Here is a 16,422-nt window from a genome sequence, read left to right as displayed (position 1 = left end):
GTTTTGGACCGTTGATACTTTCTGCTGTACTCGACCATGAGGCTCCACTTCTCTTCCTCTCTCTCTGCGTTTTAATTTCAAATATGCCAGTCCTTACCAGATGTGTGCATTAGATTCACATTGGTGCAACTTAACTCGGGAATAATTGCATTCAATAAAACCCCATGAAAAAGAGAATCTAAAAAAGAAAAAAAGAAACTAAAACAAGTGAAGAAATAGATTATAAAATACAATCATTAATGATTAAATAATTGGTGCAAAAGGTGTAATCTATAGAGGTGGGTGATGTAAACGCATGCGAGGGGTCATGTTTGTTAAACACACAGATGATTGTCCTCCTTTCCTGACTCCATCCTGTTAATTAACTATTGACGCTACTTGGTAAGGTCTGCATTTGCATGTGACGTCACGTCGTAGATGCTACGGTTGTTTTCAATTTTTAGGAATTTTCATATTTCTCCTGCCATGGTGCAACAAATGCCAGGTTTAATTCAGCAAAATGGAACAAATGAAAACAAGTAGCTACCATGTGATATCAGACATCATGTGGCCAGTCTATGACGTTCTTGAGGAAGGTCCTTGTGACCGAAATATTGATGAATTGTTAATAAACTCAGTGCAGAGGTGATCAGTGTACATGCTTTTTATCTTTGATGTGTGTTTTGATATCCTGCACCACAGAAGAGTAGGGATGGAGCTCGTTAATTTTTATTGATAATGAGCATTGAGCACCTTATCGAGCCTGCTTATCGAGCCGAGCTTTTATCGAGCCCACTATTGATCTTTTTCTATTATTAAGAAAAAAGACGTGAGACGAAAAATTCTGAACAGAACCGGCCTACCCATAGAAAATAGTATCACGAAGAGTCACAATAATATACAGATTTAATACATTTTCACAAAACTATAGTGGATTACAGGTTAGTTATGATAAAGGACTTTGATAAAGGGAGTAACTTAAGAAAGGTGTACTCCATTTTCATTTTATAAACAATTATTGTCATGTCACACCATATGACGATTTTAGGCACAAGTACAACAAAATGCTGAATAAACTCTGATTTCAATAAAATATCTAAAAACAGAATATGTTTCCATAAAGATGAGAGTGAGTAGAACAAAAGTAAATAATTTTTATTCCTGTTATTTAAAGGTTTTAAAAAAACACTTTTTTTGGTGTGTCACGTCACTGACCCACATGCAGTGAGCCACCGTCACCGCATGCTTCCAGTTGTGGTACGGAACACGCCGGTAGTTCTTTGCACACGGACATGGTGAACCGACACAGCTTCTACAGCTCAAAGCTGCGGTAAAAAACACACACACACACACACACACACACACACACACACACACACACACACACACACACACACACACACACACACACACACACACACACACACACACACACACACACACACACACACACAAAACAAAAATAAATAAAAAATATTCAAAAACTATTTTAAAATGCTCAAAAATAGCAGATGTACATATCTGCTATTTTCGAATTAAATATGGATAAAGGGGTTAAAATTATTATGCTGCTGTACTAACAAGTTTAGCTGGGGACTCCCTGGAATAAAAATAATAATAAAAATAAAAGTTGAGTTGAAATTTAACAAACAGTGAAATTAAAAAGGGTAAAATCAGATAATAGGAGATCAGTTAAAGGCAAGGTCATAGAAGTGTGTGTTTTTAGCTGCCTCTTAAAGCCATCAACAAAGGTTGCCCCTAGCAGAGGCTTCTATTGGAGAGTTACGTCAACTAGGGTGCAGAAACAGCGCCGGTCACATGGTTCATGTAAACTCAAAATAGTGACAAACGCTCAGGGACGTGCACAGATAGACTCTAGGTGGTGCTAGAGCACCTGCCCTTTGCCCTCTTGACCAGAAGTGCCCTTTTGAAAAGAAAAAAAAAGTTTTTTTTTTCTTCCAGTTTACAGCAGGGGTCTTCAACAGGGGGTCCGGGACCCCTTGGGGGTCCTCAGAGTTACTACAGGGGGTCCGCCAAATCTTTATGTGATATGATTTTTCTTTTTACCATAACCACTCAAAACCTAGCATCCCTTTTCTGAGGAGAACTTTAGCCAAAAATAGCAGATCTACAAGCTCACAACGCCTCGCGCTGCGAGGCGTTGTGCGCTTGTAGATCGGCTAATTTTGGCAAAGAGGTATAGGTGTAGAGGGAAAAAAAGAGCAGACCAAGTAAACAAAAAAAAGTTTAATTTACTTGAGCACCTGCCCCTCAAAATGTCTGTGCACGCCACTGCAAACGCTCATAGACTACAGTGCATTCTGTAAACTTCTGGTTCAGGACTTTGTCACTATTCGCCAATAGAAGGCTCTGTAGAAGACTGGCCCGATGAAGTGAACGGAGGTGACACAACTCTCCTTATATGGCTCTGGTCCCTACTAAAGACATCCAGGGCATCGTGGCCTCCTCCTGCAGTGAGTTATACCTGGTCTTCCCACAGGACTTATGGATCATGTAGACAAACACAGCAGGCCAGATGTCCTCCAGGGGACTGATGTCAAAGTGGAACCTGAGGGACGATGGCAGAGACAGTGGTTTAGAGGAGTGTGTCCTGACCGCCTGGGTGTGACAGGACAGGATTAGAGTATAAAGCACCGAAGTCTGACGTAATGTACGCATCCCACCTGGGTCGAGGTTTTTTTCCCCCCATTCTGAATCCCCATAGACGTGTTTAAAATCACGTCAAATAAGAACTGTGTTCCAAAAATAAACAAATGATCCCGGCGGATTGACTCTTATGGATATGAAGCATCAACTGACGGTGAGAAAACGCTAACGTTACTTCCGCCGAATTAGTTACATTTTAGCCAGAAACAGACTGTATCAAATTATGAGTGACTGACTGTCATAAACGATACAGAGCCTCCTCCCTGACAATATCGCCGGGACAGTTTGCTTATTTTTGGACCTCGATCCTTATATGAGACGATTCTATGATGACCCAATGTTATTCTCCATAGAGAAATTACTTTACGAACCAGGGGATGAACGAGTGACGTCAGGACTTCTGTACTCTATACAAATGGAAACCACAGGCTTAAAAGGGATAGTTCACACAAAAAAATAAATAAAATATCGATCATTTTGTAACATTTGTAACTCAAATCTTTGCTTCTGGGGGATCCCTGGAACTAATTATTTTACAAATGTTCACTTTAAAAATATATATATATTCAAAGATTTGCACAAATGTTTTTCAAAAATAGCAGATCTACAAGCTCGTAGCATCATCTGCTATTTTTGAATAGCCAAAGAAATCTTTAAATGCGTTTCCCGGATTGAATGGGTTAATAAAGTATTCAATCAATCAATCAAATCAGATGGGTGGGCCACTTTCATCATTTTCAAGTGGGCCCCTGATCCAGAAAAGGTTTGGAACCGCTGATATAGAGACAGTTCTGATAAGAAAGTCCTGCTTCAAATTCATAGTGTATTGACCATTAAAAGGTGCAATAGACAACATTCAACCACTAGGTGTCACCCTTACAACACATCTGTTGCATGAGGTTACTTATTTTCTTGATTCACATCTACAGTATGAAGGCAATTGGTTCCCAAACGTTTATGATCAGGGCCCACTTGAAAACTCTTGAGGATGTTATATTTTAAAGAAAAGCTACGAGCTTGTAGAGCTGCTATTTCTTTTTTTAAATCGTGATAATGTGTGCAAATATTTCTATATATTTGTTTTTAAAGCGAACATTTGTAACTTAAATCTTTGCTTCTGTAAATCCCTGGAACAAAATATTTTACACATTTTTAAAAACATATATTCAAAGATTTGGACACATTTTCACGATTTTTCAAAAATTGCAGATCTACAAGTTCATAACGCGGCACTTGGTGCCACGTTATGAGCTTCAGCTTGTATATCTGCTATTTTTGAAGAGCCAAAGAACACAGATGTGTTTGGGTTAAGTTTGCTTTGACCTCATGATGATGCAGCCATAGAACAAAAATAATCCCACTCACATTTCAATCTCTTTGTATATGGGGGTGGGGAGGTTGAGTTGGGTGAGGGTCTTCCACTCCTCTGATGTGCAAATGCTGTGGTACGAAAGCTTCTCCATGGTCACTCTGTAAATGCATTCCGAATGCCGGATCCGATGGTACATCTGCAGACAGCGTACAGTAGAGAGAGATATATTATGAAATGTGTGTCAATGTCTATTTCATGGTGAACATAGTTTGTGGCTTATACAGTAGTAGTTGTTGCAGGTGTAAAATCACCGGTCTCATCATGATACAAAATCATATTGATTCTTCAGCTAACGATTGGATTATTTGCAGATATCACACATTTGTTTGATTCAGGGGTGTACGATCAATATGAAATATTTTCGCTTTGCATCGATTAGAATACAAAGTTGTTGAATTTATAGATCACGGTCGATTGATCATTACATCCACGTAGACGCGAGGGTCAGCTGGGGTCAACATGATCTATGTCTTCAGAAAAAAAGAAAGGGTCTGGGTGCTCGGAAGTTAAAAAAAAGTGTAGCAAAGGTGCTAACACTAGCACTCCAAATCAATAAACTTTTTTCACCAGAAGAGTGCCTTGTTTTTCTTTTCCTTTGTTGCATGATCTAGATGTCGTTCCTCACAGAACGTTTTTTTCATCAAAATTCGAATGGGATTATAGAGGAAAACTGACAGCACTATTTAGAATACCAGCAGGTAAACAATGAACCTGTCCACATAAAATGCTATCTAAATAACATTGCAACCGTTTGGTCAAGTAACAGAAACATGAGAACAAATGACCAGAGGTCATTCTGCATGGTCGTCATTAGGGTCGGAATTCTTTAGGATTTTAACGACGCCGGTTCTTTAACGACTCCCTCTTAACAGTCAGATTCTCTACAGGTCTGTAACTCTTGAGCGTACAAATGGAACCAAATGGACCCTTACAGGTCTGTCTTATCATTAGTTATGGTGGTCCTTGAAATAAAAAAAACGTTTAACCCATTTAGACCGGGAAAGCATCTGACTGTGTCATTTTTTAGATTTCTTTGGCTATTCAAAAATAGCAGATATACAAGCTCATAGCGCAGCACTGAGTGCCGCACTATGAGCTTGTAGATCTGCAAATTTATTTAGAATCATGAAAATTTGTGCAAATCTTTGAATATATTTCAAGCAAACATTTGTAACTCAATTCTTTGCTTCTGGGGGTCCCTTTCTACAAATGCTTAAAATATATATATTCAAAGATTTGCACAGATGTTCAAAACTCCATTCACAGTTCAAAAATTCCACCTTACAGTGGACATGCATGCTTGAGATTTTTTCTTTTGAAATCATTTGTAGTTTTGGAGATATTTAACTTTAAGCGCCCCATTCATTGTCGATGCGGCAATGGACATTTAAAGGCAGGCTTACAACTACATACTTACGCCTAGTAACCTCATTCATACTTTAAAATGTTCATCTTACTCTGGACATGTTTGCCTGAAAAGGAATCTTTGAAATGTTGCATAGTTTTAGAATTGTACTCCTTTAAAAGTTCAGAGATTTAGAATGGAGGCGGATGGAAGGTAAGGGTTAGGGTATAGGGACCTCAAAAAAACACGTTCACCTAGAAACTCCATTCACAGTTCAAAAATCCCACCTTACTGTGGACATGCATGCTTGAGATTTTTTCTTATGAAATCATTTGTAGTTTTGGAGATATTTAACTTTAAGCGCCCCATTCATTGTCGATGCGGCAATGGACATTTAAAGGCAGGCTTACAACTACAGTCATTTAGCAGACGCTTTTATCCAAAGCGACTTACAATAAGTGTATTCAACATAGGTAGGGAACGAAACTACTAATCACCAGAGGTCTTAAGTGTATTTCCTGTAAAAACAAGCAACCAAGAGTATACCTAGCGCTAAGGTAAAAGTGCAATATATCAGCTATCTACTTTCAAGCACATGAGATAAAATAGCCAAATCAAATGAGCACGAGCTAATCAATCCAATACAACAATAGTTCCTAAACTAGTTAACAACAAGTAGGCCAGGCAAAGAGGAAGGGTAGTGTTTCCTGAAGAGGTGGGTTTTCAGCCTGCGGCGAAAGATGGGCAGTGACTCTGCTGTCCTGACATCAGTGGGAAGTTCATTCCACCACTGTGGGGCCAGAACAGAAAAAAGTCGTGACCGTGTCGATCGACCAGAAGGACCGTTGAGTGGCGGGGGAGTCAGTCGCCCCTTGGTGGCCGACCGGAGTGGTCGGCCACCAAGTCGGCCACCTAGTAACCTCATTCATACTTTAAAATGTTCGTCTTACTCTGGACATGTTTGCCTGAAAAGGAATCTTTGAAATGTTTAATAGTTTTAGAATTGTACTCCTTTAAAAGTTCAGAGATTTAGAATGGAGGTCGATGGACGAATTTGGGACCTCAAAAAAACACTTTCACCTAGAAACTCCATTCACAGTTCAAAAACCCCACGTTACTGTGGACATGCATGCTTGAGATTTTTTTTTTTTAATCATTTGTAGTTTTGGAGATATTTAACTTTAAGCGCCCTATGCATTGTCGATGCGGCAATGGACATTTAAAGGCAGGCTTACAACTATATACTTACGCCTAGTAACCTCATTCATACTTTAAAATGTTCATCTTACTGTGGACATGTTTGCCTGAAAAGGAATCTTTGAAATGTTGCATAGTTTTAGAATTGTACTCCTTTAAAAGTTCAGAGATTTATAATGGAGGCGGATGGAAGGTTTTGGGACCTCAAAAAAACACTTTCACCTAGAAACTCCATTCACAGTTCAAAAATTCCCCCTTACTGTGAACATGCATCCTTGAGACGTTTTACTTTGAAATGATTTGTAGTTTTTGAAATATTTAACTTTAAGCGCCTAATGCATTGTCTATGGCAATGGATATTAAATCCGAAAAAATCACTAAGTGTGGAGGCCAAAACCGTCCCCCCGAAAACCTGTTAGGAGTACGTATCAGGCAATTTAGAGTTGATTGGTAGTACTTTGTAGTGACATTTTTTTTGGTCCCTAACATTCATCGAGCTCTGGACTTAGTAAATTCACCATTGGGTCACTACCGAAACGAAAGTTGGTCACTACCGAAACGAAAGTTGGTCACTACCGAAACGAAAGTGTGTCGTTTGTCTCATACTTGCTTCTTAATTTTCAATGCAAAATGCAGGCCGCAGCACATAACTGTCTGAGAGCCAACTCCTTGTTCAGGACAACCATGAGATCCTGTTTAACAATAGCCAAGAAATCTTCAGTATATTTTATGAAAAAACAAAAACAAAACAAGTCTATAGGCCTACGTGTATACATGGCAAGTACCGTACATACTGTAGATTAGAATTCGCACTAAAGTTTACCTGAATACCTGAACTGAACTTCCTAGTGCCTTATAAAGTACCGAGGGATAGTCCCAACATACCAAAACCTATATAGTGTAAGAAAAGGAACTTTCAATCACTGATTAATCAGATTAGAATAAGATGAAACCAAAAGGCATTATAAAGAAGGCACACAAAGAAGGCACACAAAGAAGGCGCTGGATAATCTCAACTAACAGCAACTTAACTAACAACTAACCTAAAGAGTTAGGTTAAATTCTAAATAACTTTTCACTTTGTAAATAAATGGCATTGAATGTCAAATGACTTGTGAGCATTGCTGCATCAACTACAATAAAACAATATCGGTGTGTTGAATCATTCTATAAATGCCTGTATCGTAAACAATGTGATCCAAGATATTTCGACCTAGAGTCTAATGTATTCAGACTCTTGACTGTGAACAGGTCTTTTAAACGTCAAGTTCGCTGAATTTGTCGGTGACTTCATCAAAGTAGTCCTCAGCCAAGCGCAGAATCTGGTTGACAGCGCTGAGGAGCAGGATGTCACAGCTCTGGTCCAACTCCAGCTCCTCGCTGTAGTTCTTCACAGGAACCACACAGGACAGGGGCACACCCAGACGCTGGCTCACCTCCTGGGCCTGCAGCAACACAGCAAAACAGCTGGCCGTTAGCTTAGCTCAGTGGTCGCCAAATTATTTAGGGGGGGTCTCCAGATGATTAGCTTAATGTGCAACATTGTTTTCTTATTCAACAGTAAACAAAGCAACATACAGTATAAGTGTATACAGGCTATCTGCACATTTCTTACAATTGAATGACTTTAATACCAAATTGTCAAATATTATATAAGAAAGAGGAAAATATCTGAAGTACAAGCTCACAACATCTCGCACCGCGGAGGCGTTGTGGAACAGAGTCAAACTAAATGTAATGCCTACAATTCCAAGTGCTTGTCAGGGTGGGCGGTCCCCAGTTTAAATATGATTATTTTGGGGGTCGCTGCTTGAAGAGTTTGGGAACCCTTGGCTTAGCTTAGCTTTATTAAGTTTAATTAAGTTAAGTAGTAGTGTATGGCAGTGGTTCTCAAAGACCCCACAGTGGGTCCCCTGCAAAATTAGTTGATATCAATAAAAAACAGTTTAGCCACTTTAAACCTACGTATATACGTCGGCTATCCGATCTACAAGCTCACAACGCATCACAATGCAAAGTGTTGTGAGCTTGTAGATTATCTCTTTTCCGAAGGATCCTGAAAACAAATGTGACAATTTTGGAGTGTTTTTGAGTACTTTTTCTTGTACAGAGTAATTTTCCCTGACAGAAAATAGATTTCTGATTGGGGTCCACGGCCAAATACATATTAATTTGGGGGTCCTACTGAAAAAAAGTTTGGAGAACCACCGGGGCATGAGATCAGGACCACTTCCATGTGACACTAAAACAGTGTTGCTGCCAGAGCCAGTGAGGCTCATTAGCAAGACCCCTCATGGACTCATCTCTGGGGTTTCCACCAGGAAGAACTTCATGAAGTGAAGTGATCTTCCCTTCAAAGTGTAAGCAAGGCAATGTACATGCTCTGGGATAAATGGAATGGAATGGAAGGTTGCAGCCCTACTTTGGCCTGAAAGTCAGTTTCAGTGGAGTTGATCTTTGAGTATAGCCAAAGATCCTTAAAACACCAAGATAGACAATCCCACGCCTCACCAAAATACAAATAATGGTACACATATGGTAAGTGGGTATGGTTGCCTCTCCCCACTCCATTTGGTGAGTTCAAGCCAACAGTATCTGTGAACGCTGTGTACCTTCGGTCTCCTAAAGGGGCAGGTACACACGTCACGCAGATACAGGAAGTCAAGCTCAGTGTGGTAGTCTTGGTTTCCTTTTGTTTGTCTTTGGTAGAACTCACCTTGGTCTTGATGTAGTGGCTGTGATAAACATTGGTCAGGTCCTCGGCCACAGCAGGACAGGTTTCATCCACTTTAGTCAACAGGACCAACTGAGGGATACCTAGAGAACAGCACCAAAACAAAAATGTTCAACATCTGTATAAAAAAAAATAAAGGACCCCAGGCTATGTAAATTGTGATACTTTTGTTTTGTAAACCAAGGACTTAAATGATCAACTATTAGATAGTGGATCGTTATTTATGTCTCCAAATCACACAAAAATATTGCATCAACAAGGTTTCTGCCTTGTTGATGCAATATGTTTGTGTGATTTGGAGACATAAATAACGGACATAAACAATATCTCTATAAAATATTGTTGATATAGTTGAAGATTGCTTCTCAGACAGACAGTTCTTTCTGTCCAAATCACATGAAAATATTGCATCACATGTGATATGATGTACACTACTACAGTATGTGATACAATGTAATTGACATGATGTGATTATGTTCTGTTGTTCCTTGACTATGTGTGCCAGCATGTGCTTATGGTGACTGACGTCCCTCCACCACTTACGCCTGGTTTATATTTCATCATAAGATGGTGTCTCTCGCTGAAAATAGCCGATCTACAAGCCCACAACACGTCGCATTGTGACTTTCTTCGAGCCACAATGCCTTACGACAGAATTAAAGGTAGGGTAAGTGATATTATTTGGTCTTTTTTTGTTTGTTAAAAATGTTAAAGTAGGCCTACTATATTGTGATAGTAATCATTGCCACAGAGCGTTTGTTCGGTCACAGGGGTCTCTCCAGCTCTTTAGTAAACAGAATATAGTACATTTTCAGGTAGGTGACAAAATTTAAGCCAATCAGGAGAGAGCACTGAAAATACATTTTCTGTTTAATAAAGAGCTGGAGATACATGGGAGACTCCTTCTACTGAACAAACACTCTATAGCAATGAGTACTATCAGAATATAGAGATATTTAACACTTATTTTAACCAAAGTAAATCACTTACTCTACCTTTAAGTATTACTACTAATTTTGGAATGAAGATACACTGTGACAGATCTTGACGTTGAGAAGCCTGATTTATACGACCTTGTTCGAATGTATCGAGTGCCTAAAATTGCTGATCTACAAGCTCACAATGTGTCACGGTTGCAAAGCATTATGAGCTTGTAGATTGGCTATTTTCCCCGTGTGACACCACAGTACAGTGGTACAGAAGTACAGTGGTGCATTAATTGGGCCTTACAGTGATGATGCGTTTGACCAACTGACCGACTAGGTTGATCTTGCTTCGAATGGCGGTCAGTTTGTCCTCTAGCTTGGAGGGCATGATGGAGATCTTGTTGGAGTCGATGACGTAGGCCACGCAGTGGATCCTGTCATGAAGACCTGGACTCTTTTTATAGCCCTGGGCCTCTGGTTGCAAAGGAACTGCAGCGTTGAACTGTTCAGATTAGGGGAAAGAAAATACATTAATTTCACTTATGACTGACTGGTTATTGTTGCATTACTGAAACACGTTAAATGTCCTTCCTATCTCTCTAATGTCCCATTTAATTAAAGAAAGCAAAACAGCTGATTGAAATAAGATGATCCTCTTCAGCAAAGCAATAACCACAATCAGTATTTTACAAAAAAACAATTAAAAGGTTTTCAGTTAGAAATGTTCACCTGATATCTGTCTGTAATGTGACCTCTCAAAATGCTGCTTATGTCGTCCACATTAAGCCCCGCCCCCGTGGTCTCCTCCAATCCCATAGTGTCACACAAGATGATTGGCAGAGGTTTGCCCTCCTTTCCAGCTTTAACGTGGTAGGTGCGGAACTGTAGGGCGCACAATGGTCAAAGTTATCAGTTCACTCTACAAAGTCTTGCTGTTTTTCACATAAAGTTTTACAGTAAGCATATAGCTTTAAGACCAAAACAACAAACAAAAATTAAACAAAACATAATTTATCCTGCCATGCAGATGGCATGTAGACAAATTCACAGCTGAGGAACCATAAGGAACCAAAACACAGAGGAAAACAGTGACCTTGACCGTTCACTGCATTAACCAACTCCCTCCACATACTGATGGGAAATTCCAGTGGGACTACCATTTCATATGCTGGGCAGTTCACATGGATTAAAGCAAAATAAAATCTCACGACTGATTTTTTTTTTTCCGGCCAAGTCCTAATCTGCAAAAAAAAAAAACTGCGTGAAAGGAGCCCCCCCCTCACATTAGCAATGTGTTTCATAAACAAGCAATATATGTAAAATAATTATAATGTTTTGGTAGCCATACAGCCAGCCAGTTGAAGAAATTGCAGATTGAGGCTGACCTTTGCTTTTATAAAATATTCGAGATCATTAGGGTTTTCTGGAGGATTGGACATGTAAAGATTTGTAAAAAATATCGCTAGTTTGACCATTCAAATACTCTTTAATCTTAAATAACCAATAACCGAAAATACGCTATCTACAAGCTTACAACGCGTCTGTGATGTGTTGTAAGCTTGTACATAGCCTATTTTCGGTGAGTGACACAAATCCAAATACTGACTGATCAGTAGTGGCGACTGAGAACTTAGTCGCCACTACTTAGTCGCCACTACTACTAATCCATGAGTTCACAACTTCTCAGTAATGTTAATGATCAAATGCTATTTTCCATCTTTGTGAATAAATAAGACAGTGGATGATATGGGTTAAACAAATTATCGCCTGGCATTCATCGTTGCCCTACATGTCAACCACACTTGTTAGGGTTAGGGTTGTGGGTTAGAGTTACGCATCAGTGGGCAGAGGCACCTGGGTGGTGAGGCTGCTGCCAGAGCTGCCAGCCATGGCCTGGTTGGTGACGTGTCCTCTGAAGACGGACTTGATGGAGTTGAAAAAGCTGGACTTCCCGGCTCCCACTGGTCCAATGAGCAGAACCCTGATCTGGGTCACAGAACTGATGATGGGCTTGTAGGTCTGTATATGGACCAGCAGCTTTTTCTTATTCCTGTGGAGACCAGGGTCCCAACAGATTAAACATTTCAGCATGTTTCAGGTATAATGTCATTGTAGCAAATGTGTTGTTGCTATATAAACCAATTTGAGTCTGGTGGTGTTCTCGTACCACTACTGTCAATAAATGCTCTTTCTACTTTGAGAACTTTATACGGTTCTAGTGCAGAAATTCAGTAAATGTCTTGTTTTAATAGATCTTTTGTAAGATACTGCAATTTTTTCTTTCAGTCAGCAAATTTGCACCATAAACAAACACACTACAATAGACAAGTAATAGTATAGCACAGTATAGTATCATAGCGTCGTTGTCAGACAGCAACCTTGTATCTCCAAGTTTTTTTGTAAATTAATACCCCACTTCGTCCTACTACAGTGTCACACAAAAGTAGCAAAAATAGCTACTAAAAAATATTTTTGCTTTTTTTGTGTGAAAGTGGTTAAGTCTGTCTTTTTGGTATTAAAAATATTGAATCAATAAAAAGTGTTATAAGAGATTGTGACTAAAAGTATTAACAAGAGCTTTTGACTAAATAATAACTTGTACATTGTGCGACGGTATAGTACAGTATTGTATGGTATATGGTATGATTCAATTCATATAATCATTTGATTTTGCTATTTTGTCTCAAAAATCGGCCTCCTGGTGGCACTATAATAGAGCAATGTTAAAAGGGTGGCATTTGTTCTTCAACGTAGTGCGAATCTGCGTGCAAAGTTCCACCACAATCGGGCGCTGCGTTCATGATTTGCGGCATTTTGTTGAAAACGGGCCACTCCTGCAAACTTTAGATGTCAATGTTAGCCAATGAGGATGGAATATGAAAAATCAAACAGATCTATCTTGATCACATGACTATAGAGATCATGTGTACCGATGTGCGTGAAATGTGGATAGAATCTGAAGGCTTAAAGGAGTAGTTCACCCAAAAAATTACTTATTTTCTATCAATTACACACCCTATGAAGCCTTGAATTCATGGAGACTTTTTAGCTTTTGTCACATTCCTGAGCCAATAATTTGATTACCGTCTCCTACCGGCTATTGTATCCGGTAGGAGACACAAAGGAGACTCTTTGTGTCTCCTACCGTAAATACACACGGTCATCAAATTAGTGGCTTAGGAATGCGACAAAAACGAATAAATATCCATGAATTCAAGACTCCATGGGGTGACTAATCGATAGAAAAAAAGTTATTTTGAGGGTGAACTATCCCTTTAATTTCCAAAAATGTGTTTTACATAAGACGGCCTGCTGGTGGTGCTATAAAAGGCAAAAGTGAAAAATGCAGGGCAGATGTTTTTCCTTGGCCTCTAGGGAGTGTGCGTGCAAAGTTTGATGCAGATTGGTGCAGTTATAGTTAAAAACGCAAATCGGCCTATTATAGCGCCACCATGAGGCTGATTTGAACATTTTCAAGTGGCATTTTTTCTTTGGTCTAGTGGGAATGTTCGTGTGAGATTTCACGGAAATCGCAAGCTGCAATCATGATTTGAGGCATTTTGTTCAAACGGAGCAATCCTGCAAACTTTGGAAGGCAACCTTAGCCAATCAGGTGGGAATATGGAAAATCGGACAGATCCATGGTGATCACATGACTATAGAGTTATTGTTGACCGATTTGCATGACGTTTGGATAAAATCTGTACGAGTAATATAAAACAATGGGTTTTGCACAAATCGGCCTCCTGGTGGCGCTATAACAGGCCCATGTGAAAAATGTGGGGCAGAGGTTCTGAATTGGCATCCAGGGAGTGTGTGTGCACAGTTTCGCAGCGACCGGGCCAACGGTGCCGGAGATTAGCTGCTTGCAGACGGACAGGACACACGGACGGACAGGGGGTAAAACATACTCTCTCGCCATGCCTTCGGCCTGGTGGACACAACAACTAAAACACTGAAAAGTTATTGCTTACGTGTTTGTATTGAACTCACCTTCTATCTTATAAACTTCACATTCAATCAGCTGCAGGTCGTTGCCATGCATTTCTGCAGCATTGAAATTGTAAGAATGTCCAGGACTGCTGTACACTACGGCTTGGCTATTAGTACACAGAGCAAAATCTTGTCCAAAATAAGGACCACTGTTGGCGTTCATTATCAATGCACGAGCGGGTTTGGTGACCTGATATTTGTTAACATTTGCCCCCTTAAAGGTGAAAAGAAAAGCCTTGTCATCGTTTCCGTAACCGCTACTTTGAACAAACGATACACTGGTGTATCCCCCGAAGACATAGCCAGAACTATTGTAGCCCACAGACAGAGTGGGCCCCTGGTTGTCACATCGCTGGTGGAACACTGCTGCAGTGTAACCATGGACTGAAGCCTTGTAGAGGAGCTTCAGACTCGGAGTCACGTTTCCTAGCTGGGAGCACAGCGCCCTCTGCTGGCCTTTGGTCAGCCTGGGGTTCATGGTGGCAGGATGGTCTAGTGGTGTGGATTCTCTGATTGAACACAAAAGATAGTCATTGCACTTTTGTGTTCAGCAATAATATTGTTAGAAGTGGAGTTGCTCCTATACCGATCGGAAAAAACTGCCGATACAGCCTAAAATGCTGGTATCAGCGAGTATGCCAGTCTGTGCCATTCCGAATCTCTGATACCATGTAATTTATCACAAATGTAATTTACGATCATCTGTTATTTTGTATTTTGAATGTTTCAGTTGATGTTGCAATAGCCTACTGTTTTTTATATATATATATATATATATATATATATATATATATATATATATATATATATATATATATATATATATATATATATATATATATTCATTTGTATGTATTCCTAGATCAGTAGTTCTCAAACCTTTAAATTTCAAGGACCCCTCAGTTACAGACCTGTAATGGGCCATTTGGAACCTCCTCAAGGAACCCTAGTCCCTGGACCTCACTTTGAGAACCACTGTCCTAGTTTTTTTTTCCATTACATCATATAAACCATCAATTAAAGTACCTAGATGTTTTTCACAAAAACACACCAATTCAATCTGACTGGTAGTGGAAAACATTTTAAAAAATGTTATTTTTTTTGTAGCATCCACTGCACAGGTTTCAAATAAAACAACATTGATTCTACATACAAAAAGCAAAGTAGATTATTGACCAAGATGATTAAACTATTTATTTTCAGAATGTTGCAGGCTATTTTGTTTCATCTCTTCTCATTGCGAATAGGTTATCTAAACAGGCCGTTACATTTACAATATTTAGACATACTGATAGATAATACAGTACACACACACACACACACACACACACACACACACACACACACACACACACACACACACACACACACACACACACACACACACACACACACACACAAGGAGCCCCTCCCACCACGTACGCTCACAATTTCAAGTTTCGTTTTCAGCGAATTCTACAAAACGAAACTTAATGAGAACGTTTTGCTTTCGTGGATACGATTACGAAAGCAATATATATATATATATATATATATATACATATATACATATATATATATATATATATATACATATACATATACATATACATATACATATACATATACATATATATATATATATATATATATATATATATATATATATATATATATACACACACACACACACACACACACATATACACACATACACACACACACACACACACACACACACACACACACACACACACACACACACACACACAGTAACTCTCACACAATAGAAAATAAACTAGCATCCTCATTCCTCACTGCGACGTGCGTATCCAGATATTTTCTAATTTAAAATCATTTCCAAGTGATGCATAGTGTGTATGTGTCCATTTACAATGTCCATCGCAAAACATCACCAGAAATAGCATCAGCAGAGAAACACTACCTTTCCTCTTAAAGGGGCGCATACTACTAAAATTCGTTGTAAGTAACATTTAAGGAGTTTCTGAGCGATTTACCTTAGTTTTTTATTCCCGCAGATACTGCTGGCAAGTTCAGTCAAGAGTCAACAACACTGTGTGATCTGTCACTTATTAACTCTCTCACAGCTCCGTGAGCTGCTATCTGCAGATCCTCCCGAGAGCCCGCCTACTGTATCCGGTCATTTGCACACACACCGGATCTGTAACCTGCAAAGCGATTGATCCCAGTCTACCTGACTGAGTCACGT

General features: G+C 39.4%; 1 protein-coding gene across 1 annotated transcript; it reads right to left on the bottom strand.

Moving 5' to 3' along the window:
• Nucleotides 1–6,817: 6,817 nt before the first annotated feature.
• LOC311057394 (interferon-induced protein 44-like) lies at nt 6,818–14,719 on the bottom strand. Its single transcript, XM_084074353.1, has 6 exons — nt 14,195–14,719; nt 12,075–12,270; nt 10,950–11,102; nt 10,551–10,722; nt 9,277–9,377; nt 6,818–8,005 (listed from the first exon to the last, which is right to left on the bottom strand). Exons 1-6 carry the CDS (start codon nt 14,689–14,691, stop codon nt 7,817–7,819), a joined length of 1,308 nt encoding a protein of 435 aa, XP_083930479.1. The 5' UTR covers nt 14,692–14,719; the 3' UTR covers nt 6,818–7,816.
• Nucleotides 14,720–16,422: the final 1,703 nt, after the last annotated feature.

The sequence above is a fragment of the Gymnoscopelus microlampas genome, assembly GCF_963454915.1.
Source record: "Gymnoscopelus microlampas genome assembly, chromosome: 12".
Taxonomy (NCBI): domain Eukaryota; kingdom Metazoa; phylum Chordata; class Actinopteri; order Myctophiformes; family Myctophidae; genus Gymnoscopelus; species Gymnoscopelus microlampas.
This window is presented reverse-complemented; position numbering and strand designations above follow the sequence as displayed.

Excerpts from the sequence above, each read along its gene's own strand:
- LOC311057394 (XM_084074353.1), bottom strand. The coding sequence starts at position 14,691 with ATGAACCCCAGGCTGACCAAAGGCCAGCAGAGGGCGCTGTGCTCCCAG. Across the intron at positions 10,723-10,949 it reads ACATTACAGACAGATATCAG|TTCAACGCTGCAGTTCCTTT; the intron begins GTGAACATTTCT and ends TAATCTGAACAG. Across the intron at positions 9,378-10,550 it reads AAGCAAGATCAACCTAGTCG|GTATCCCTCAGTTGGTCCTG; the intron begins GTCAGTTGGTCA and ends GCTGTTCTCTAG.